This window comes from Armigeres subalbatus, unplaced genomic scaffold, assembly GCF_024139115.2.
Source record: "Armigeres subalbatus isolate Guangzhou_Male unplaced genomic scaffold, GZ_Asu_2 Contig512, whole genome shotgun sequence".
NCBI classification, from domain to species: Eukaryota; Metazoa; Arthropoda; class Insecta; order Diptera; family Culicidae; genus Armigeres; species Armigeres subalbatus.
In genome coordinates, this window is record NW_026943274.1 from 28322 (window position 1) to 54218 (window position 25897).

Below are 25897 nucleotides of genomic sequence, written 5' to 3' on the forward strand. Positions count from 1 at the left end.
ATCATTCGCATAATATAATTCAAGTATTGGAAAACGAGGCGCCGGAGAACATAGCTTAATCATAGACTGATTACATACCATATCATCATTGGACGTGACAATAGGTCTAGGGGGTAATATTGAGTCATCAAGGAAAACCTACAGGTCGGATAACAATAGCGCTCAAAGAAGAACCGTATTTTTAGGCTTATTTTGCTCTTAGATATGTTCAATCCGTTGTCAAGTGTTGTTCTTTCGTGATCCATTTTCACCGCTGTAACCATGTAGCTTGTCACCTACGGAACTAGTCATTTTTATTTCTTGTTATAACTGCACTATACGCATTTATTTTAAATCGCTGTTATAAACTACTTTTTAAATTAAGTGAAATTTAAATGTAGGTCAATATTTACAGCAGTTAGTAAATTTGTTACTAACATTCTTATACTCTATATATTTTTCACCCGACCCACTAAAGAAACTAAATAAAATATGATATGTGGTGATGATTTTGAATATATAAAATTTAGTTCAACCATCGTTTATGAGTGACCCCTAAACATGAATTTCATACACAAATATCAAAATGAATGTTGTTAAACATTTTCAATCATGTTGTAACATCATTTAGAATTGTTCTGATGTTCGATTCCATAACGACTTGATGTGTCGGTTTTACCCTCATGTGGTGTCGATCTTACCCGCACCCCAGTTGTTTGGGCTGGAAGATGGACTGTTCGCGTTTTCATCATAAATCAAATTCTATCAAGAAATATTGTCGTGAGACCTCATGGACTGATGCATGAAGAGCCAAAGTATGGTTGTATGAAATTTCTAGACCGGAAAATTGCTTCATAGATTGGGAAACTGTAAAGTTGCTTAAGGTGTCGGTTTTACCCACTTTTCCCCTACTTGGGTGCCAAATCCAATATTCTAAAGATAATATTTTATACGCGAAGAGCACACACTTAATTTTTTTACCGGGATCTCAGCAAAATGTTGAACTTTTACCGAGATTCGCACAACCGTGCCCCAGCAAACATGTTTTTTTCCAAGATTTCTGTCAAAATTGTTGAAAATCAGCAAATTATTTGCCGAAAATCAGCTAACAAACGCCATTTTTTCCGGAATATCAGTTATTTATTTTGCTGGCGCACGGCTGTGCGGATTTTTGCCGAGCTGCAGAAATAAAAACTAAGTGTGCAGTGATATGGAAATGCTAATCCAAACTTAGACGCACATGTTCATGATAGAATTAGAGGCGAAAGAATAGAATTGATAGTTCCGTTAGGATACGGCAGGCATGACGAATGTTTTGATAGAAGTGATGGCACATATCACACGACCTTCCTTCTGAGCAGATTATCAATATATTTTTTTTATAAATAATTTCAAAACGAACAGTGGGAAAGGGGCTCAAAGATACCTTATATGTCCAAATCTCTCATATAATGAAATACATTTTGAAATATAAAAATCGGAGATAACACGCCAAATATTATCAATAACATTTCATCAAATCCCGAGTCGACTGCGGGTATTTCGGTCCCCTACTAGGTACTAACAATGTTGTACGATGATGTACTAAATAGACACCATCCCTGCTGAGCCAACTGGTGGCTCATTACAGGCAATTCCACCGCTTCGCGTCCGTGACCGGATAGATACTTCCTGGAAAGTTTTTGAATATTCACGTTCGAAGTAGTTTTTTGATGAACAGGTCTTGCCTAAGAAGGGAATATAATGTATTTTGTATTTGAATGGCTCACGAAAACTATTATATTAATGTTTAGGCTGTTATCGTTGATATTTTCTACAAATTAGTTGATGTGAGAGATTAGGACATACATAATATGTATATTTGAAGGCATGTTCAAGTCAAGTCCTACGTCCACTTCGCGGTTGTGTCAAAGACATTACCCACTGTTCGTTTTTTACTTAGTTTTTCAACAAATTTTCACCTATATGGATTAGCATTATGCGTTTTTTTACAATGTACTTTGTGTTTGTCACCTATATGGATTCGTATTATGCGTATTATTTAGTTTTTTTTTCAACAAATTGTCACCTATATGGAATCGCATTATGCGTCTTTTTACAATGTACTTTGTGTATGTCACCTATATGGATTCGCATTATGCGTTTTTCACAGTGCACTCTGTGTTTCGTCTATGACGTTCGTCCATTGTTACGTCCTCTGTGTTTTTGTGACATCTCTCTTTAGTCCCTAGCTGAATGCGTGTGAGTCTACATAATTGGCTTTCCTATCAATGGTTCCATTCTCCTTTCCAACTTCACTTCCTCTTTCTTTCCCCTTTTCACTTCCTTCTCCGTCAGGTAAATGATGAGAAAGGCCAGTGAAGGCGATGGACAAATCTCCCAAATTGAGGGGAACGTTCCTCCTGAGCCGACGTTCTGATACATGATACCTGATAAGGCGAATCTGAAAATTTCCTAGACCGGACCGGGAATCGAACTCAGCCACCTTCAGCATGGCCTTGCTTTGTAGTCGTGAATCTAACCGCATGGCTAAAGAGGGCCCACTTTCCGGTATTTGCTAAAAAAATGCAAGATAAGCGCTGGATGACAATGAAAACACTAGGACTGTGTCGTATCTGGTTGGGAATACATGGCAAGCGTACATGTAGGATTCGGCAGAGGTGTGAAATCGACGGTTATCACTATCGACATCGCGTACAGAAAGCGGAAATGAAGGAAGAACATGTTAACTACAAAGCGATTGGAACAAGCGCAAAAACCAACCTCCACGTATCCGAAAAAACGGTGTTGTTTCGTATAATTCCGGTTCTACTACAAGGCAACTTACGCATTCTTAGGCGATGGATCAGGAAATACCTTAGTGGACGAAGAAATAGTAAAGCAGTTGTGAGTTACTGGAGAAAGTCTTCTTCTGTGTCTGCAGTGGACTGCCAACGTGAATCAAGCTGAATCGTATTCTCAGCAAGTGACGCTAGAGATATCTGGCGAAAACAAAGCTATCAGATTCGCTCTGAAGGATGCTCGCAAGCACCGTAAGCTGGATTTTCCAAAGCAATCGTTAAAGTACACGGGGTTGGCACAAGCTTTCCCGTATCTGAAAGGACTACCAGGTGCTACCAGTGAAGGGATATGAGGATGCTTTCCCCCGAAATCTCATTGGAAATGACAATGCGCACGTTACTACGATGCTAAAAGTTCGAGAAGGACAACCGGGGAAGCTAATTGCAGCAAAGTCGAGACATGGGCGAATGAAAAAATGAAATGAAAATGTTGACCATGCGCACAGTTTTCATCTTTGTGATTGCCAGGCGGATCAGTCGCTTCAAGATTTGGCGTAGATTTTTTTTTCGGTAGAGATCCGACGTTGTACAGCTACCTGAGACAGATGAAGCAAGAGCAGAGAGCAAAGCAAATACTTCGAGAATCGACGAGGCGCGTCCGGTCAACGATTTGAGACCGGATTTTTTGTGGAAATGCGACAACTTTAGGATTCCAAATTGTTATCCGATGGCGGTTCGACGTCTTCAGTGCCTAGAACGACGTTTCATGAGAGATCCGGATATTGGCGAAAGCATCGCGAGACAATGGTCAGAATATCAGACGAAAAGTTATATCCATGAGGCGACTCCTAAGGAACTAAAAGCAGCGGATCCAAAGCGGACATGGTATTTACTTTTAGGATTTGCATTTTTGTTTGACTATTATCGGCTTTTTCAGTCTTATAAAGCAGCTAAAACGTTATTGCGTCTATTTTCCGACGTTTCGGTGTATGTTTCACCTTCTTCAGGGATTTAGAGGGTGAAATATATTTCGCAACGTCGGAAAATAGACGCAATAACGTTTTAGCTGCTTTATAAGACTGAAAGAGCCGATAATAGTCAAACAAAATTGAGCACAACAGTCGAAAGCATCCTTTCAAATTTAGGATTTGCAATCAATCCGAAAAAAACGTCCAAGCTTCGCATTTTCTGTGACACAGCTAAAGTGGATGGAATATCTCTCAACACCACGCTGCTTAAGGGACCAGATCTCCTGACGTAAATGAGTTACGGTGACCTATATACGACCCAATCCCGCTGTTCCATCAAATTCTGATTCGGCCAAAGGATCACAACGCGCAGAGACTGCTGTGGAGAGAAGACCCGTCACACGTTCCAGATGTGTATCTGATGAATGTGGCTACTTTCGGGTCCACCTGTCTACCATGTTCCGCATAGTTTGTTAAGAATAGAAATGCCGAAGAACACTCTTCAGAGTTCCCTGAAGCAATCGCTGCGATTGTGCGGAAACACTATGTTGACGATTGCCTCGACAGTGCGGCCAGTGATGAACTTAATTTTAAAATAAAAAAAATCACTTAAATAAAGCTTAAAAAAATCGACATCGTGGAGGTGGTGAAATTAACGTTGGAGATCAGACGCGTACATAGACACGAAGGGTTCAGGCTTATCCAATTCGAAAGAGTTTCTCGCATTGGTCAGGGAGCGTGATTCAGCCACTGAAAGAGTCTTCAATTAGACCAAAATAGCTCCACAGAACGAGTGCTTGGGATGTACTGAAAGCCGGAAGAGACATCTTTATATTCTCAACTAGTCGACCCGGCAGACGTTGTCCTGCATAGTAGGCGAAAATGCGCGTTGTGAACTTCTCATGCGAAATTTCCATGCAAATCTTAATTTTAGTTTTTTACGAATTATTCAACGCTACTCGTGATTTTCGCATAAGGAAATATCATATAAACCCGTCGGAAACGAAAACGAATGTTTCTGTTGAAGAAATGAAAAAAATCCATCCAGCCGTTTTCGAGTTATGCGGATACGAACACAGACCATTTCATTTTTATATATAAGAAGATTACGCATTTGCGGGAAACCTGGGAGCGTTGGACAGACCTGTTTCAAAAATTCAACGAAGCACGCATTTCTCGTTGTTATTTTCAACTCCGTTCGCTGAGAAATCTCTCGGAGCTGCAGTTATATGTCTTTGTCGACGCCAGCGAGGAAGCACACGCTTGTGTTGCCTATTTTCGAGTACAGTTCGCGAATGGAGTAGAGTTGGCTTTAGTCGGAGGAAAGTCGAAAGTGGCTCCATTGAAAGCTGTATCTATACCAAGGCTAGAGCTGCTGGCGACTGTATTAGGTTTCCGGTTGTTGAAATCAATTCGCAAAGGACATTCGCTAGAAATCGGTAAAGTGGTAATGTGGAGTAATTCACAGACAGTTTTGACATGAATCAACTCTCATCATCGAAACTACCGGCAGTTCGTTGCATGTCGGGTTGGCAAAATACTATCGAAGTCAGAAGGTTGTAAAGTTCAAGGAAAACGCACTGGTCTGGTCAACAGTTGCTACAGAAGAGAGCATCTATATTTATTTTACCCAACAGCAAACTTCTCATGTTTATGTACAAGTGTTTCTTATATACCTAGATTTATTTATCAGGACTATGACAGTTCTTATCTGTCAATTATCTGAACTAGGGATAGGAATCTGAACACGCTAAACATTATTTATTCTTTCTTGAGTATATGACAACTCCTCCCTTATTTAGTTAATTATTATACCACTCTTTCTCTGAACATTATTTTCGCAAAATTCGACGGTGTCCATATATGTAACTTTATATTTAGATCGTGAGTTTTATAACTATAATTCATGATGGCACTTGTTAACTAAATTTGATACTTAATACTTTCTTTAGTAACACCTAACTACTTAATAGTACACAAATTCATGATCATTTGACTTCTGTTTCTTTCTATTCGAACGCCTTAATGTAACTGAAGGCTTCGAACTTCCTGATGGAAAAACATCAACACTTTCTTGTAACGCTCCCGGATGTAATTCATTTCTGGCGGGTGGTGGAGCCTCAGCATCGAAACCGTGAAACGGCTCATCTTCATCGGAATCGACAAACTTCCTCTTATGTGTCCGTACGGGCGCCTCGTCTTCTCCAGCTTGAAGCGAAACATTTCGCCTCCGTTCATTCGTTTTGACAAGCTTTATCTGCCCCCTGTGGGCTGTTAGGAGATGGGCTCCGATGGCAATCTGTAAAACATTCGTGGAAACTCTTTTAGTATATTTAGCTTCCACCCATCTTTGAGTTTCAGAAATATTCGGATTCCTATAGTAAACCTTGTCGCCTGGTACTAATTTTCCAAAAGGATCTTTCTGAGTACCATTAATATTTTTCCCCATTACAGTATTTTCAAAGGGCGGATATTCCAATTGTTTTTTAAATGATTTATTGGGGTTTAACAAATCTAACAATAGTTTTGGTTTATAACCTAATACTTTGTCAGAAGGTGTCACCCCAGACTCTAGGCAAGTATTCCTATAATTGATAAGAAAATAATCAATTTTGTCCTGTAGATTCAATGACAGCATTTTAGGATCGATCAAAAACTTTTTCAAAACTTTTTTTTGTAACTCCCACCAGCCTTTCCGCCTGCCCATTACTTTGAGAGTGATAGGGCGGGCTTTTAAGAACACCTTGTTTCTCCATATATGAATTAAAAGCGTTGGAATTGAAAGGCGGCCCATTATCGGTCACCACCATTTCAGGTAACCCATACCTGGCAAATATTTCAGCCATTTTCCTCAGAACTCTATCTGCGCTTGTACCTGAATCCATTATTACAATTTCCAACCATTTGGAACAACTGTCAACTATCAACAAAAAAGTATGTCCCTTGAAGAAAAAAAAAATCAGCGTGAATTCTGCTAAATGGCTTTAAGGTAGGAATCCACTTGTGTGTTTCTTTAGCTCCTGGAACATTAGTCATCTTCAAACACGTCTCACAGTGATTTACGAAGTCTTCTACATCTTTATTGATCCCAAACTAATAAACAGTCTTTCTGGCCATCTGCTTCATTTTAATAATGCCGTTATGGTTGACATGTAGAAGTTCTAAAACTCTCCTCTGAAGATTAACGGGTACCACAACTCGATCTTGAAATAATAAACATTCCTCTACTTCATCTAAATCCTGCTTTTGTGCATAAACGTTCCGGTAGCAAATACGGAGTCTTTTCGGCCAACCATTTTTTATGTAAGAGAGAATCTGTTGCAAAAATGAGTCAGTTTTGGTTTCTTTCGCTACTAGCACATAATCTACTGGACACCCGTCAGTCAAATTCAATGATTTTACATAGTTGCACTCTGGATCACACGAAACCTCATTTTTCAATGGAAACCTTGAACAGAAGTCAGCATTTCCTTGTTTCTCCGCTGGCCTATATTCAATGACGTAATCGTAAATAGCCAAATCCATGACATATCTCTGGAGCCGCGTTACATAAATTGAATTTTTTCCCGATTTCCCCAATATACCTAAAAGCGGCTTGTGATCCGTATAAATTGTGAATCTCTGGCCATACAAAAATTTATGAAACTTCTTGACCGTTGACACCACTGCCAAAGCTTCCAAGTGTAATATGGGATAAACTTTTTGGGCACTGTTCAATGAGAACGAAGTAAACCAAATCGGCTGCTCTTTTCCATCGATAATATGCGAAATAACTCCCCCCAACCCATAAGAGGAAGCATCCGTGCTAACGACTATAGGTTTCTTAGGGTCATAGTAAGTGAGTATATTTGCAGCCAGTAATTTATCTTTAGATTCCTGGAATGATGTTTCACATTTGGAATCCTATTCATACCTAACATTCTTTGTCAATAGTCCATATAGGGGGTACAACGTCCTAGACAGGTTTGGAAGAAACTTGTTGTAATAATTTAGAAGTCCCAAATAAGCTTTAAGTTCATTTACATTTTCAGGTTGTTTTGCAGCTTTTATTGTGGAAACTTTTTCAGGATTTGGTAGAAGGCCTTTGTTTGAAATTATGTGTCCCAAGAATGGTAATTCCTTTACAAAAAACTTGCATTTTAGACCCTTCCTTCGGAAGTGTCTATAATTTCACTTTGTATGCGTTACGCAGGTGTGTTACGTATTGATCAATCAAGAAATCTCGTAAATTATTAAATAAAATGTATGGTATTTTAAATAAATACACTTTGACATTGAAAATATAATTATAACAAATAATATGACATGGAATTATGCCTATTTTTCTGATTTGTTTCAAAGAAACAAATGATTTTAATTTAGGAACATATAGAAGCATGTACAAAAAAATCTTCTCAGAAAAGCAAAAACGTAAAAATTGAAAGGGATTTCAAAAATTTCTTCAGTGGAAGCTAGATAGCAAATGTGAGCATGTTTTGAGACACTAATAGATCACTTGTATGCATGTATGTGTGCGTATGTGTGCAAATTCTGAAATTTACTACCATAAAAATCTCGCTCATTTTTAAGGTATTGAACAAGTTTAGTTTTACCAAATTAGGCATCCATAAGGCGAAATATATGTTATTATTGAACGCTATTGAGTTTCGCTCAGATCAATGACTGATTTAGTTAGTTCTGGATTAATTAATATCGAGGTCTCTGGGAATTACGAGTACAATATACTAAACCACCGTTACGATAGTTACTAACCATGTCACAATAGTTATTCAATCCGACGAGCGCCTTATAGATAGGCAGCATGAAGCACAGTACGTTATCATTCGTTAAGTTGTCATTCAACCCATGACATCCGCCTTTGGGTAGGCAATTATTTTGTCAGCTTCACGGTAAATCACCTGTCGTATCCGCGAATTTACAAACGGAGAACAAATTTAAAACGCGTCAGTTCGCACCAAAGATCGTTCACAGAATGACCGTGCAATTGAAGATTGTTATTCTTCAGCCCGGGTCAAACTCATTCACTCACATACACACACACAAACGCAAGCTCTCGCTATCCTCAGCAATCCACAGCTCGTTTTCTCTCCTTGACTCACTCATACTTACACGTGCAGCTTAAGTATCTTTTCTTCTTTGGCACACATAGATCTTTCGGTGAAGCTTTTATAGCGCATCGTCATTGAGAACGATTCGGAATAATGCCTCATTGACAATCATTATTGGTCTGAGAAAATTGGGCGCTCATTCGAATAGATTATTCAGTAAAATAATTTCTACTTTATTTATCATTTTTATTTTTATTTTTGCAAACATTTACTTGCTCACCGAATAAGTTTCTTGAATCCATTATATTCACTACATTCGTCCCCTTCTCTACAATTTGCACTAGGATCATGGAAAAGTATCTGCTTCAAGAAAACCATTTTGATTTTTGTTAGTGGCGTGAAGAATGTGTTCAATGTAGCCTAGTGCCGAATCATGTTTCAATCAAAACAATGAATTCCATCTCGAATCCAAACAAAAACAATTCAAATCAAATCAACAATTTAAATTCAATAATGTAGTCAAATACAAGAAAAATCCTACTCGAACAATATACGAATCTGTTTTAAATTTCATTATAATTAAACACAAACATAGTTCAAATGAAATCATGATGCAATCGTTGTTAGAACCAAGGCCTAATCGAATTCTAATCCAATACAGCACAAATCCAATCTCAATACGATTCAAATGCAAATCCATTCCTAATCCAATCCATACCCAATACAAATAATATCCGAATCCAACCTAATTATAATCCAAATCCAATCTAAATTCAATCCACATTCAATTCGAAGTCAAACTTAATCCAATCCAATCCGATACCAAGCCAATTCAAATTCAATCCAAATCTAATCCAATCCAATTCAAATCTTATTCAGTTTCAATCTAAATCCAATTTTTCTTCAAACTAAATTCAATCCAATCAAATCCCAGTTCTGCTTCTTCTTATTGGCATTACATCCCCCACTGGGACATTGCCGATTCGCAGCATGTGTGTTCATTAAGTAATTTCACAGTTGTTAACTGCGATCCATTCGTATACCATGAGACTAATATGATGTTATATTTATGCCCAGGGATATCGATAAAATTTCCTAGGCCGCACAAATAATTGAACCTTCAGTTTGGTCTTGCTTTGTAGAAACGCATCTTACCACACGGCGGAGGAAGGCCCCTCAAATCCAATCCTTGTAAAATCCAAATTTAATTCCGAATCCAATTCAAATACGATGCAAGTCCAATCAAAATTCCATCCAAATCCAGTTCAACACTAATTCAATCTGAATCCAATACAAATCCCATTCAAGCTAAATCATATCCAATCCAAATCCAATGTAACTCCAAACATTAAAAAAAATGCTTTATAAAAGCGTTTTTTCAAAAATAATTGAGACTTTATTGTCGATCCAAATAAAATCCAATGCAAATTCAATCAAAATCCAATTTAAATCCAAATCCAATCCTCATTCAAACAAAACTCAATCCAAATCTAATACAAATCCAATAAGCTGCAAATTAAATCCAAACTTAATCTAATCCAAATAAAATTCAATCCAAATTGAATCCAAATCATATCCAAATCCAATCTGAATCCAATCCAAATCCAATCAGAGTCCGATTCAAATTTAATCCAAATGCAAATTAAATCCAATCCACTTTAACCCAATCCTAATTCAATCCAATTCAATTTAACTTCAATTCATTGAAAATTCAATCCATATTCACTCCAATTCAATTTATATTCAATACAAATCCATTCCAAATGTAATTCAAATCCAATTCAAATACAATCTCAGTTAAATCCGATTCCATTCCAAATCCAATCCGAATCAAATCGAAGCCCATTCCAAATCCAATCCAAAGGCAATCCAAATCCATTTTAAATCCAGCCCAAGATCAATAAGAATCCAAATCCAAATTAAATTGAATCCAATCCAGTCAAATCCTTATTCAATCAAAATTCAATGCAAATTCAATCCAAATCCATTCCCAATCAAATCCAAAACCAATCCAAATATAATTTAACTCCAATCAATTTTTCAAAAATAATTGAGACTTCATCGTCGATCCAAATAGAATCCCATACAAATACAATTCAAATCCAATTCAAACTCAAATCAAATCCAAATTCAACTGAAAACCAATCCTAATTCAATCAAAATTCAATTCAAATCCAATACTATACAAATCAAATCCAAAATTAATCTTAATCTAATCCAAATCAAGTCCACTCCAAATGCAATTCAAGTCCCATTCAAATTTAATACAATTTTAATCCAAATCCAAATAAATTCCAATCCACTCCAATCCAATCCAAATTCAATCTAAATTAAATCCAACTAAAATCCAATTCAAGTTCAATACAAATCGAATTTAAGTCCCATTCAAATTTAATCCAAATCAAAATAAATTCCAATCCACTCCAATCCAATCCAATTATTATTATTTATTCAGACTAAGGCCGAAGCGACCTGTGCGGTATATAAGAGTCTTCTCCATTCGGCTCGGTCTATGGCTACACGTCGCCCACCACGCAGTCTACGGAGGGTCCGCAAGTCATCTTCCACCTGATCGATCCACCTTGCCCGCTGCGCACCTCGCCTTTTGTGCCCGTCGGATCGTTGTCCAATCCAAATTCAATCCAAATCAAATCCAACTAAAATCCAAATCTAATCCACATTCGATCAGAATCCATTGCAAATCAAATCCAAATGCAATCAAAATACAATTCAAATCCAATACAAATACAATCCAAACCCAATTTGACTCCAATCCAAAGCAAATCTAAAACCGGTATAAGCCAACTTCAATCTAAATCTGATCTAAATCTTTCCAAATCGAAATAAAATCCAATCCTAATTCAATCAAAATTCAATCTAAATCCAATTACAAATCCAATCCGAATCCAATCCAAACTCAATCCAAATCCAATTTAACTTCAATCTACCTACTTAAAATTCAATTTAATCCAAATCCAAATAAATTCCAATCCACTTCAATCCAATCCAAATTCAATCCAAATCAAATCCAACTAAAATCCAAATTCAATCCACATTCAAATACAAATCTATTGCAAATCAAATCTATTGCAAATCAAATCCAAATGCAATCAAAATACAAACCAAATCCAATACAAATACAATCCAAACCCAATTTGACTTCAATCCAAATTCAATCCAAACCAAATCTTAAACCAATATAAGCCAACTTTGATCCAAATTCGATCTAAATCATTCCAAATCGAAATAAAATCCAATCCAAATTCAATCAAAATTAAATCTATATCCAATTCAACTCTCAATCCAAATCCAATTTAACTTCAATCGACTTAAAATTCAATCCAAATCCTATTCAAATTCAATACAAATCTAATTCAAATCCAACCCAAATCCAATTTAAATCGAATCCAAATCACCCCAAGTCCAACTCATATCCAATTAAAATTCAATCCCAATCTAGTCCGAATCAATCCAAACCCCATTTGACACCAAAATAAGTGCAATCCAAATCAAATCCAAATTGAATCTAAATCATGTCCAAATCCACCTGAATCCTAGTCTAATCCAAATTCATACAAATCAATCAAAATTTAAATTAAATCCAATCAAATACAAATCCAATCTAAACTCATTACAATCCAAATCCAATCTTAATCCAATGCAAATTCAATCCAATCCCAATTGAATTCAAATCCGTTCCAAGTCCAATCTAAATTCGGTCCAAATTCGGTCCTAATCATTCCAAATTGAAATTAAATCCAATCCTAATACAATCCGTACAATCAAACCCAATTCAAATTCAATACAATCCAAATCGAATTCAAATCCATTCCAAGTTAAACCCAATTCCAATAAAAATCCAATTCAAGCTGAATCCAAATCTCATTCAAAACAATCCAATCCGAACCCATTCCAATCTGAGTCCAATTCAAATTCAATCCACATCAATCCAAATTTAAATTAAATCCAGTCCAAATCAAATCTAAATTCATAACCATCTAATTCCAACTCCAGTCTAAACTCAATCCAAATTCATCCCAAATCCAATCCAATCCAAATCTAATTCATATCAAATCCAACCAAACGCATGCAAACCAAACTAATCCGAATCCAATTCGATTCAAATCCAATATCCCATGTGATTCTTATCCCAATCCAGTCCAAAATTAAATAAGACTCACACCAAAGTCATCCAATCTAAATCGAAACAAATTAAACTCACTCTGAATTCTCACTCACTCACTTTCAATTAGTTTCATAAGGATTTTGAGACTGCATCCGCTTATTTACTCAATTCCCGAGATGTTATACAAAATTGCCAGTTTTGCATAACAGTTCGAAAATTAAATTTGGATCTTACCTTCAACTGATTTTTTAATCCAATTTATTCAATCCAAATCAAATTCAAATCCCATCTAAATCTAAATCAATTTTATTCATATTAATTCCAGTCAAATGAATTTAAAATTGCTTCTTCCAATTAATTAGCTAGTTTTGGATCAGTTACTCAAATTAGTATCCAAATCGAATCAACAAAAAAATCTAAATCTAATTTGAATCCGTTTCAAACGCAGTTCAAGGCCGAGTTTTATTCATCATTTGGAAACTGTTTTTAATCATCTTTTATCATGAATGACTTTCCGTACACCTACATTTTGACATGAATATTTTATTTTATTTCATAATCAGTTACAGGTTATAATTGTTTATTTTATTTCATGCAACACTTTCATATCAGTTTTTAACTACCGCAGTATTTAATTTAAATTTCTGTTACCTTTATAACCGATACCGCATTTCAAGCAAATCTTATGCTTTTCGTTATATATATTTTTTAAAAGTAGTCTATCTTACCGTCATTGTTAGTTTTTTTTTTCTTATCAATCGTGCCGGTACCCACTCGTCCGCACATTTTTTTACATTTGCTTTCATTGACATTTTTTTATGAATCGTGCCGGTACCCACTCGTCCGCACATTTTTTTTACATTTGCTTTCATTGGCATGCAGGTACCCACCCGTCCTGCATGCAATTCAAAAAATGATTGAATTTTCATTTGTTTTTTTTTTTTACTTCGGTAACTTAATTGGCTTTCTTGTTTACGTGCAGGTACCCACCCGTCCTGCACGTATAATAATATTCTTTACTCTATTTTTCTTACCTGGTGTGCATATGATTAACACGCAACAATTTTCACTACCGACCGCGTCATGTCGTATCCGCGAATTTACAAACGGAGAACAAATTTAAAACGCGTCAGTTCGCACCAAAGATCGTTCACAGAATGACCAGGCAATTGAAGATTGTTATTCTTCAGCCCGGGTCAAACTCATTCACTCACATACACACACAAACGCAAGCTCTCGCTATCCTCAGCAATCCACAGCTCGTTTTCTCTCCTTGACTCACTCATACTTACACGTGCAGCTTAAGTATCTTTTCTTCTTTGGCACACATAGATCTTTCGGTGAAGCTTTTATAGCGCATCGTCATTGAGAACGATTCGGAATAATGCCTCATTGACAATCATTATTGGTCTGAGAAAATTGGGCGCTCATTCGAATAGATTATTCAGTAAAATAATTTCTACTTTATTTATCATTTTTATTTTTATTTTTGCAAACATTTACTTGCTCACCGAATAAGTTTCTTGAACGTATTATATTCACTACATCACGGTGGGAAGCTGAGTAGTTTTATCTCGGTTTAAATACTGGAGTCTGGAAAAAATCTTTATAACTAAAGCCCCAAACGCAATTCAACGGAACGGCGACGGAAACGGAAAATTGTTAAATTTGCCGTTTCCGTCGCCGTTCCGTTGTATTGCGTTTGGGGCTTAAGGAAGGGTCAAAATCTCACTGTAGGTGGATTAATCTGGGTTTTTATAATTGACTTTGATGTTGGCCTCTGAAAGCCGTTTTAAAACTTTTTCTAGTTTACTCAAGCATTTCTCTGGAGTTCTTCCTGCAATCAACACGTCATCTAGATAAATAAATACAAAATCAATTCCCTTTAAAATGTCTTCCATGATCTGTTGGAAAATTGCGGCGCTCGATGATGCCCCTTGGGGAAGTCTATTATAAGTGAACAAACCCCTAATCGTATTAATAACGACAATTTTTCTCGATTTTTTTTGAAAACTTTAATTGTGTGTATGCTGTAGTCAAATCCAACGCACAAAATACACTACATCCGGCTAACGATGCAAACACATCTTGCGCTGTAGGAAGGGGATATGTGTTTTGATTGGTATCAGTACCTTGTTCAATGATACTTTGCAGTCTATAACAAACCTAATTTCGTTGTCTTTTTTAGGTACAATCACAACAGGGGAAGCCCATAAACTTGTTTTGATAGGGGATATAATTCCATCCTTTTCTAATTCTTGCAATAGACCCAACACTTTATCGCGCAGCCTGTACGGTACATTATATGCTTTTTTAAATCGGCATAGTAAAATCTTTGTTAAAAACAACGTCATATTTTGTTCTCAAGCCATCCACAATTTTGTCAAAATTATTTTCAAATGTAACATTATTTACTAATAAAGTCTGAGCAAACATCCTTCTCCAATCATTACAAAATACGTCCAGCCAATCCCACCCAATCAAAGGTATAAAAATATGTTCAGTATCAATCACAATTAGTTCCAGTTTAGCTCTTTTCGAATTTAACACCACATTAACCATCATCGATCCATGCACCTTTAAAGTTGTCCCATTCACAACCACCAACCGTTTTTGGTTGCTACTTACACAAATATTGTCAAAATTTCGAAAATAATCAGCTTTGCTCAATACTGAAACTGAGGAACCACTGTCAACCTCCATTTTCAAATGTCTACCCTCAACATTAACTTCCACCAGACAAGGTTCACTAACTCTACTAATTGATTTTATCATCATGCAAGGGTAGTAATCACCTGAGTCCACGTCGCTATCGTAGTCCATTCTTAATCTTTTGAAATACTCATGCGAATCCTCCACACTTGCAGTGTCTCCTACAAATTTAACTGGATGTTTTTGCTGGTTGATGAATTTATAACATTTTTTTTGTATATGTCCTCTGGCTTTACAAAAATGACAAATAAAATTAGCATACCGTCCCTTTGTCTGTGACCTAGATCGAGAACGATATCCGCCATTTTGGTATTGGGATCTTCTATCATCATTTCGATACCTTTCTCTGCTCCTTCTTTCAAAATCTCTTTCGCCATGATTCTTTCTTTCATCCTTGATTTCCTTCCATCCTAACCTATGCTTTACCGAATTCACTCCGCTGCTCCTATTGATTGCCTGTGAGCTATTTGCTGTAACTTCTTTTGTTTTTAAAATCCGCTCCACCACTTTCAACGTCAAATTCTCCTCACCTAAAAGCTTCTGTTGCAAATCCTTATTATGCACCCCGTAAACAAATTGATCCCTAATGGCCGAGTCTCTAAATTCACCAAAGTCACACGTTTCAGCCAATAGTTTCACATCTAGAAGAAAATTTTCGTTCGTTTCACCTGGTCCCTGTACCCTGCATCTAAACTTATACCGCATCACTATGTCTGATTCTACCTTATCATATCTCTCCTTTAATTTTTTTTATAATACCCGCGTAGGATACGGTTCGTAAGTCCGTCGCAGGATAAATACGTTTCAATTCCTGGAACACCGTTATCCCGCACAAGCTAAGGAAAATATCTTTTTTCTTACCTTCTACAATGTCGTTACTAGAGAAGATGTATTCCATTTGTTCGACATAATGAGAGAACGAGGTACCTTGAACATATGGATCAATTGAGCCGATTAGCCCCATTGTGTCTAATTAGTTCATATTCTTCAAAAATAAAGGAACAATATATTCACATACCTTTGTACCGTTCTCACTCGCTGAATTCCAGTTCCCGTCTCCTCCGAAACTATTGGTTATTGTACTGCTGAATGCCAATTGTCCCAATCCCGAAAAGTTCGTGTGTGCGTCGATAATTCCGCCTTTCAAACGATTACGTTTTTGCACCGGTATCACGTATTCACTCAGCAACAACACCGGTAATCATCCTTTTTCGTACAGCCTTCTCCGGATTATCGGTCAACTGGCCTAGCTTTCCTGCTCAAAGGCTCTTCGGTAAACTTCAATTTCAGACGCCACCAGGAAATTAACTCGACCTGTGGATAATAGGGTCCCCCTAAGCCAAGGAACTAGCGTCACTTTTGACCGGCTATGAACGAGAAGAAAAAGAATAATATCTTTTACACTTAGCTCACTTTCTTTTGTTAACAAAACAACCACCCAAACAATTGACTTCTTTCAATAGCTTTTCAATTCAAATCACAACCTACAACATCCCAAAGCACAATGTCCACTAATTACCTTTCATCCGATTAATTCCTCAACCAGCCAACCTTAGCTCCGACCGACACTAGCTAATCCGAAACGGCCACTTATTCTACTATTTTTTACTACTTTCACACGCGAATTACTAATTTTTTTTATCTCGTCGCCATTGTAAATTTAATAAAAAACGAACTGATCCGGTTAACAGTTGAAATAGAAGAGAGCATCTATATTTATTTTACCCAACAGCAAACTTCTCATGTTTATGTACAAGTGTTTCTTATATACCCAGTGTTGCCACTTATTTTTCGAACCTCACCTACATTTTCAGGCGTAAAAATCTTTTTCACCTTTATTGGTGAGCAAAAAATCTTGAAAAAAATCTTTACTTGATCTGTACTAAGGCTGAAGCGCATAACATCGTTCGTCATTTCGCCCGTCAAATTTGACATTTTCCCGTGGATAAACTGTCAAATTCGACGAGTTGATTGGCGAACTTGTCTTTGTGCTCCAGGCTTAAACTTGAATAGGTGCTTAATAGCTGAAATATTCACTTTTTTTTAAATATACAAATGTTTTTAAATCTGTTGGGTTTTTTAGAAGCAGGTAGATATTTGTAATGAGAGTATATTTTGAAACGAGTTTCGAGGTATTTTTGTACCATCCCATTTATTGCAAATCAAGGTGATCAAAAGTTATAAACCTTTCAGGTTTGTAGTGTGAATATTTTGACTTTTTGCATTTTGAATTGAATTGCAACGTTAAAGCCATCTTGGCAACTCCTTTCTTTTTAACATAACATTTTTTAACGCAAAATAGCATTAATCGTGCTGGTATACCGTATATATATTCAGTCGGTTACTAACCAAAGTTTTAATAAAGTTATTCGGCCAAAACAGCATTTTGACAGCTGCTGCCGAAAGAGGGATGAGATAGAAATGTTGATGAACTTTCTTTATAATGGAAATACCAGCTTTCCTTCTCGCCGTTTACCGCCCAGCGATGTCTCGCAACTTTTCGTCGTATCGGCTTGCTCTTCGATCTGATTAGTTTTGCAAAGATTTGCACCCCTGAGCTCTCGCAAAAGTTTGGAATCTTCTTCAGGATCGAACTGAGACTGGTAATGTTCTCCAAATTCTTTGGATCCATGAGTGAAGCTGTCTTAAGAACGGGATCATTCAAGAGTTTGATTGTTTGCTTCACCAGCTCCACATAGAAATTACATGCGAGAGAATAGAAAGTTACCTTCAGCGGTTAATCAAGAGGTCCTGCCAGATTATCTGCCGCTAGCTCTACGTAGGTCTTCATTTTCTCGTGAAGATGTTGTTCAAAGTTTTGTAAGCCATTTGTCTATGATATTTTTAAGAAATTCATCTTTCTAGATGTTGGAAAGGATAATCAGATAAAGCGATTTAATTTCACTGTACATGTTCGTATACTCAAGGCTTTCCAATTGAAAAATACGATTGACTTTATTAACAAGCAGTAGGTCATCCCGAGTAGAAGAAAATAGCTGAATAATATCAAATGTTGATAAGATAGTAAAATGAGATATGAACATGATTGATATAAGAGATAAAAGATCAAACGACAATATCAATATTTTGCATGAAAATATCATGAGGAGATCAATTTATGCTATTTATAATAAGAGATCAGTATCATGTGCCATTAGTTTGTTCTTATCCATAGCATATCTTGATATTTAAATGATATTTCGGTGCAAATTTTTGATAATGTTGCCTGTTCTTTTATCTCTTTATCAATCAAGTCTATATCATGTTTTTTTATTCTGTTCATGACTTCTACCAGGGATGGGATCGTAGAGGTGACGACGGTGGCGCTGGGCAGTTCAATAATTGTCACAGTTCGAATAGAACGTAAAGTACATGATAAGCTTTGAAAAACGATCAACATTCTGTTTGACTACTGAGTCAAGCGATAGCCATCTGGTAGCTGACGGATTTTACTGAGTGAAAACTGCCTTATCGGTCATGATATAGGATTAAAGTATCGGCCAAAAATGAGAAAAAAAAACAGAACACTAAATTTCAAAATGCACAAAAATCTTGAAAAATCTTATTTCTTCAAAAAAATCTTTAATCTTTATATAAAGATATCTTTATCAAAAAATATTGAAAAATCTTTATAAATAAGATAAATCTTTATATGTGGCAACACTGTATATACCTAGATTTATTTATCAGGGCTATGACAGTTCTTATCTGTCAATTATCTGAACTAGGGATAGGAATCTGAACACGCTAAACATGATTTATTCTTTCTTGAGTATATGACAAAGCTGAACAATGGAGATGCCGACAAAAGAGAATCCAGCAAAGGATCACGCTTATCATCTAGCGGTACATGGTTCAAAGGACCGGAGTTCTTGCGTTTGCCAGAGATGGTTTGTCCCACTGGTGTAAAGTCTATCGACAGGACGGAGACCTAGGAGCTACGATCGTGTCTTACTCTTAAGTGCACACGGACACATCTGTGGATAATGTGATCGACTGGCAGCGTTTTTTAAGTTTGAATCATCTGCTACCGGTAGAAGGTCCACTTAACCTAAAAGAACTTCCAATGGCAAAGCTATCCATTATCAGATTTGTGCAAAACGAGCAGTATTCGAATGAAGTAGCAAATCTGTCAAACAATCGTACACAGGACGCACGGCTATTCTAACAATGGGTCCTCTTCCTGTTGCGAGACTTAGACTCTTTGAGCGTCCGTTTTGCTATGTGGTAAGGGTATGCGATAACACACTTTTTCCTGACGAGACGAAACGAAACGAAATTTGAAATGTCTATGTTGATTCGGATCGAAACGAAACGAAATATAGATTTACTTTCGAGACTTCGAAACGATATGAAATCATGGTTCATTTAATTCGAAATTTTTCGAAACGAAACGAAATTTTAATTTTTTTTTTAGCGGAATTTATATTAAATTGGTTTTACATTATGTACGCAATTCTGATTTCAATTTTTAGAAGTTAAATAATTGTTTTGCGACCAGTAGAGTTATAATAACAGAAGAGGCAGTCTGTGATAAATCACCGTATTCTCGCCGCATATACCATTGGCGATAAGGCAATACCCCAGCATTTGTGCCGCTTTCAAAGGAATTCATCGTGGAGCGTGTGCTCCCGAATATGATCAATTTTATATCAGTAAGTATACAAAATATAGAAATTGTGGGATTTTTTTTTATTTAGTGGGATACTCAATTATGTTCACACCGCGAAAATCGGAAGACTGCGGTGGGCCGGGCACGTAGCCAGAATGTCGAACAGTAATCCGGTGAAAATGGTTCTCGACAACGATCCGACGGGAACAAGAAGGCGAGGTGCACAGCGGGCAAGGTGGATCGATCAGGTGGAGGACGACTTGCGGACCCTCCGCAGACTGCGTGGTTGGCGAAGTGCAGCCTTGAACCGAGCTGAATGGAGAAGTCTTTTATGTGCAGCACAGGCCACTCCGGCCTTAGTCTGATGATAAATAAATAAATCAATTATGTATCCACATCTGCCAGGCGCATACACAGATAGATAATTGATAATTGAAAAGGGCGTAACATCCAAAACTTTTTCCTTCTTATTATTCGTCTACATATATATAGCATACATTTGCTTTCTAGAAGAATTCTGTGCACCTTTCTAAAATGCACAAAGATATGTATTTCAAATCGAATTTCACAAATCCATAGTCTTATATACACTCAGCTCGACGAACTGAGATATCGTCTGTGTGTCCTTGGCATATGAGAACAGCTGTTATAGTCAGTATGAGCTGAAAGCAATCATAAGTAAAGAACTTTCCGCAATTGTAATGATCTTTCAACTCGTTCTGGATTTTTTTTGCAAATTCCATGCGAAGATCTAGAGATGTCTACAAATCTTCATTGTTCCTTACATATTGTGCAAGAAGTCTAAGAAGAGCTTAGCTTGATTAACTGTACACACCGTAGTTGCTAATCGTGATTGGCCGAGAAAGAGCAAATATGCACACCTCACCAATTAAATAATATTCTTGGGATACAAAAAAGTTATTCTTATTGTATACTTGCTTCGGAGTTTCCAATTCATGACCAATAACGATGCTGGTCCCGTCCTTACAGTCAATTTAGGACTAGGAGAGGAAAATTAGTTTAACACTCATTGTTATAAGAGATCGAGGAATGCTCTGCATCTCCGTGAGCGCTACGGAAAAGGAACCGTTGGTTAGTAGAGAACGTAATTTATGAGAAGCCCAATGGTGAGCGACTAAATATTTATTGTAAACGAAGTTATCTTGAAAACAATAAGACGAAACTGTGTTTCAAACCAATCCAACACGAGATCAATCCCAATATTCATTCAAAATAAGCTTCAACTAAAATACTAGCTTATTTAACAAGAATTGTTTGTTGGAAACTGCTTCGTTTAATAAGCTTCTACAATACGATCGATTCCGCACTAAATAATTTTGTGCTCTTCGATGCAGAGATTAGTTTTATCACTTTGTGTTCTCCCACACTAGTTGGCGTGATCAGCCATCAATAACATCTATTGTACACTGGTTAAACAAATTTCTGCTACGCGAGGTACATTTTTTTTTATTTCGCGTTCTCCCGAACTAGCTGCCGTCCCATGACCACCAGCAACACGATCGATTCCGCATTCATATTGTACAAATAGTAAAAAATATCACAAAATATAAATTTGAATCTTGGAAACACTGAAGACGTTTTACAGAAGAAAACTACATACGTATTTGTCGACTAAGAATGGGGTTCCCAAGTAACCAAAAGTTCCTTTAAAAGTACGTTTTTCGCTTAATCAGCTTGACTGAAGTGGCTATATAGCATTCTAAGCAGCCTGAATTTTAAGCCGTTAAACGAAGCTGAAAGTTCCTTCACGAAGTTATAAGAGCCTTCTGCGAAGGGGAAATTGTCAAAGTCAATTTTTATTTATTTGTTGTAAACAGATGTTCGTCACTTTCTTGCTCCTCCTCCTCCTCCTCCTCCTCCTGATGGTGGAATTGAACTTGATTGTCTCTGCGTTCAAGTCCTTGCATGATCCGATGCGCCAGCGAACATAATTGAAACGAGTGAGTTATGTCACTTACTGATGAAGTATAAATAATCTCCTATGCCTACATGGTGAAATTTAAATTGTAGTCATTTCATCTACAGATCACAACACCTCGACAGTGTAGTAGTTAGCAATTGCGGCTCTAATGCAAAGTATGCGGGTTCGAATCCCACTTTATCCAATTTTTTTATGAATGCGTTAAATAAATATAATATAAAGAATCAATTTAAGCCTAAACTTTTGAATAAACTTTGATGAAATGACTATGTATGAACAATTTTTCTTTTTAAGTTTTGCATGAAAATTTTAGTTGAACTTTTGGAAACATAGAAATCGCTTTAAAGGTCCGCAGTGAAATTGTTCGGAACTTTTATGTTCGAAGTTTTTAAGACGCTATTGAGAAGCCTTCATTCTACTTTGTAGTTCCTAGAGGGTACCTTTAGAACTTTTTTTAAGTTGAAGTTGCTAAAAGTTCACATTGGAACTGTTGGGAGCCAGAAGTAGCTTCAAGATTTATTATCATCTAGAAGGTGCTGTCGGAACTCTATATTAACTCTTAGAAACTTCAAAGGGGATTTTATTATGCAATGACGAACTTTTGGTTGTTTGGGTTATGTAGTAAGCGTTAATAGAAAAAAATGTAGGGGGAGATCCCTCAGCGCCGGACACCTCCCAACACCGGACACTTCTCAAAACTATACTTGCAGAGGTCCTTCCACCATCTAATGTAATGCAAAGGATAGCTATTTCAAAGTCCTTTACCTGTAGGAAAAATTTGATCTTTAGGTTGAAAGCTTTGTTCAAAATTTAGGATTGAAAAAAAAAATGGTCAAAATTTTCTTGTTTTACCTTACTTTAGAAGGTTTGAATCAACAAGATCAAATTCGATCGGAAGCATTCTAATCATGTAGAGATGGTCAATATCAGCCATATTGTGAACAACGATCATGATTTGTTAGATATGTTATGTAGTTATGGTGCAAAATCAATTTCGTCTATCCGGCACCAGTCCCCCAGCTGTCCGGACAGTGAGATTCTTATGTAAGCAAATAGTCATTTTTACACCTGTTTTGTTAAACTTTCTTCAATATAATTGCTTCTTCTAAGCCACAGAAATAAGTAGAACAAAAATTTGAAGATGGCAATGAAAAAAGGTGAGAATTCCGAGTAGGATGTAATAAATTTAGCTGGAGAGTCGAATAAGCTCTATTAACACACTTTAATATCCACAACTCAAAGCAAGTGAAAACTATTGCTATTCTAAATGATGTTTCTACTCATAAAATGGCAACTTCGTTATATTTGAACATGATGCAAAAGTGTCCGGTACTAGGGTACGCTTTTCTGAAAGGTGAAATTTTCCACCAAAATTCATCATTAAAATACATTGTCGCAAAACGTGTTCAAATGCTCATGTATAGTTTGTATGATTCATCAATGATCATATTTTGTGTATACGGTATACCAGTTAATATAATCTGTATAGTTAGTGAGATTTTCGTTAAATGGCTTATGTGTCCGCCACTGGGGGATCTCCTCCTATAACCTGAAGTTTTGAAAACAACTTAACAATTTTGTTCAGCGGCGGAGCCAAAATTTTTGATAATATAAAGTATGGTTTAAGTTTGAATTTGTTTCGAAATTCCGCGGAATTCCGTTGAATTTCGTTAGAAGCTAGTTTTTTCTAGCGAAATTTTTGTAATTTTACGAAACGAAACGAAATCAAGAAATCAGATTTTGCCATGCTTAAATTCCGCGAAATTCCGCGGAATTTCGTTTCGAACCACCTGAAACGAAATTTTTCGAAATACCGCATATGCCTACTATGTGGGGCTAGATTACTTCGGCCCGGCCCAACCGAATCGTTCAAGCAAGCCATATGGCGTTTCATCGGGCGTAGAGGTGCGCCAGTGAAAATCCGCGGTGACAGAGGGACGAGCTTCATAGGAGCGAATAAAGATTTGGGCTAGGAGATGGTAGCGATGGACTAACCCACAAACAGCTTGCAGAAACGTTCACGAACACCCATAGGTATTCAATCGACAGAAATTCCAAGAGAAGAGCCGTTGGCAACTTTAGTAGTGGAGGCGGAGAGCGTGGTCAACTCGAGACCCTTGACGTTTGTTCTTTCAGACGGCGAACAGCAGGAAGCGTTGACGCCTAACCACTTTTTGTTACTCAGTTCGATAGGAATGGTCAAACCTGCTAAGATGTTGGTGGAACCGAAGATGGTTTGTAGAGAAGATTGGGAGCTTTGTTGATCCATGGTGGATCAGTTTTGGAGGAGTTTGGTACAAGAGTATCTGATGCCAACTATTGCTCGACGCACCAAATGGTTCGAGGAGGTGAAGTCTATTGGAGTTGGAGACTAAGAAACATAAGAAACTGGTGGATTCGAGAAAGAGTCGTGAAGGTGAAGGAAGAACGTGAAGGAAGAATACGTAGATCTTCGACCACTTGATATATATATTCAGACACAAGAAGGTGAGGTGGATCGATCGGGTGGCTGGCGATGTACAGTCATGGACCGTGCTGATTGGAGACCACTGTTATGTACTGAAGATCGAGACCACTCCGGCTTTTAGCTGAATACAGGGTACATACGGGTAGCTAAGTAAAACTTTTGAAACATCACTACTAACAGTTATGCTAGTGCAACAGTTAAGTATGCAAACTTGCCCCGCTCCACTCTACTGCTAGTGGATAACACTGAGATTTCACTACCAAAATAACGCAACTTAATAAAACGCTTAAACAGTAATTCTCTACATTTTAGGCATCGCCTGCTCCAGCCCTAAGTACGGCTTCAACACTGTGGACTCCCGCAAAAACCTGTCGGCTGCGGCCAAAAGCCGTCGATTGGTACGCAAGAGTTCCCTCCCGCAACCGACAGAAAACGGTGCCGGTACCCTGCACCCGAACGTGGGCCTCTGCAAGGCTGAATCGGTCCAGCTAGTGCTGGACTGCTCACAGGGTTCCGGCATCTGTTTGGGACCGAAGACGCCATGCGGCAGGGGCTACATCATTGCACAGATCGTGCCCGACTCTGTGGCAGAACGTTCCGGGTGCCTGCAGAAGGGTGATCGCATTCTGGCCGTCAACAAGATGTACAATCTGGATGCGAACACAATCCGGCAGGTGCTGGGGGATTTTGGGCCGAAGACGGCGGCCAACCATTATCACAACCAGCCGCAGACAACCAACTGGGTGGAGCTGGAGTTGGAGTTCGACGTGGCGGACGCAGTGATTCCTTCGAGCGGGGTGTTCAACATTAAGCTGATCAGACAAAACAAATGCGGGTTGGGGATTACTGTTAATGGGAATAGTCACGGATCGTTTGTAATATCGGAAGTAAAACCGGGTAGCGCTGCACACAGGACGGGATCGTTGAGAGCCGGAGATGTTCTGTTGGCAGTGGACAATCATCCCGTTCAGCACTACAATTTGGATTTGCTGTTGAAGGAGAGCAAAAACGAGTACATCACGTTGACCGTGAAGAGAAACTCATTGCCGGATTTCCTATTTGATGCCCAGCAGAAAACCAATCTTCTGTACGGCAGTACGGAAGATAATGCCTACATATACGGAAACAGGTTCGTTGAAGAAATTCAATTCAAAACCAAATCCAATCCAAATCCAAATACAATCCAAATTCAATCCAAAGCCAATCCAAAGCCTATCCAAAGCCAATCCAAAGCCAATCCAAAGCCAATCCAAAGCCAATCCA

General features: G+C 37.5%; 1 protein-coding gene across 1 annotated transcript; it reads left to right on the forward strand.

Moving 5' to 3' along the window:
• Window positions 1–3758: 3758 nt before the first annotated feature.
• LOC134204284 (glutamate receptor-interacting protein 2-like) lies at window positions 3759–25763 on the forward strand (the record flags this gene model as incomplete). Its single annotated transcript, XM_062679106.1, has 2 exons — window positions 3759–3777; window positions 24947–25763. A coding segment is annotated over exon 2 (488 nt), but the record flags the coding sequence as incomplete, so codon positions are not given.
• Between the last annotated feature and the right edge of the window lie 134 nt (window positions 25764–25897).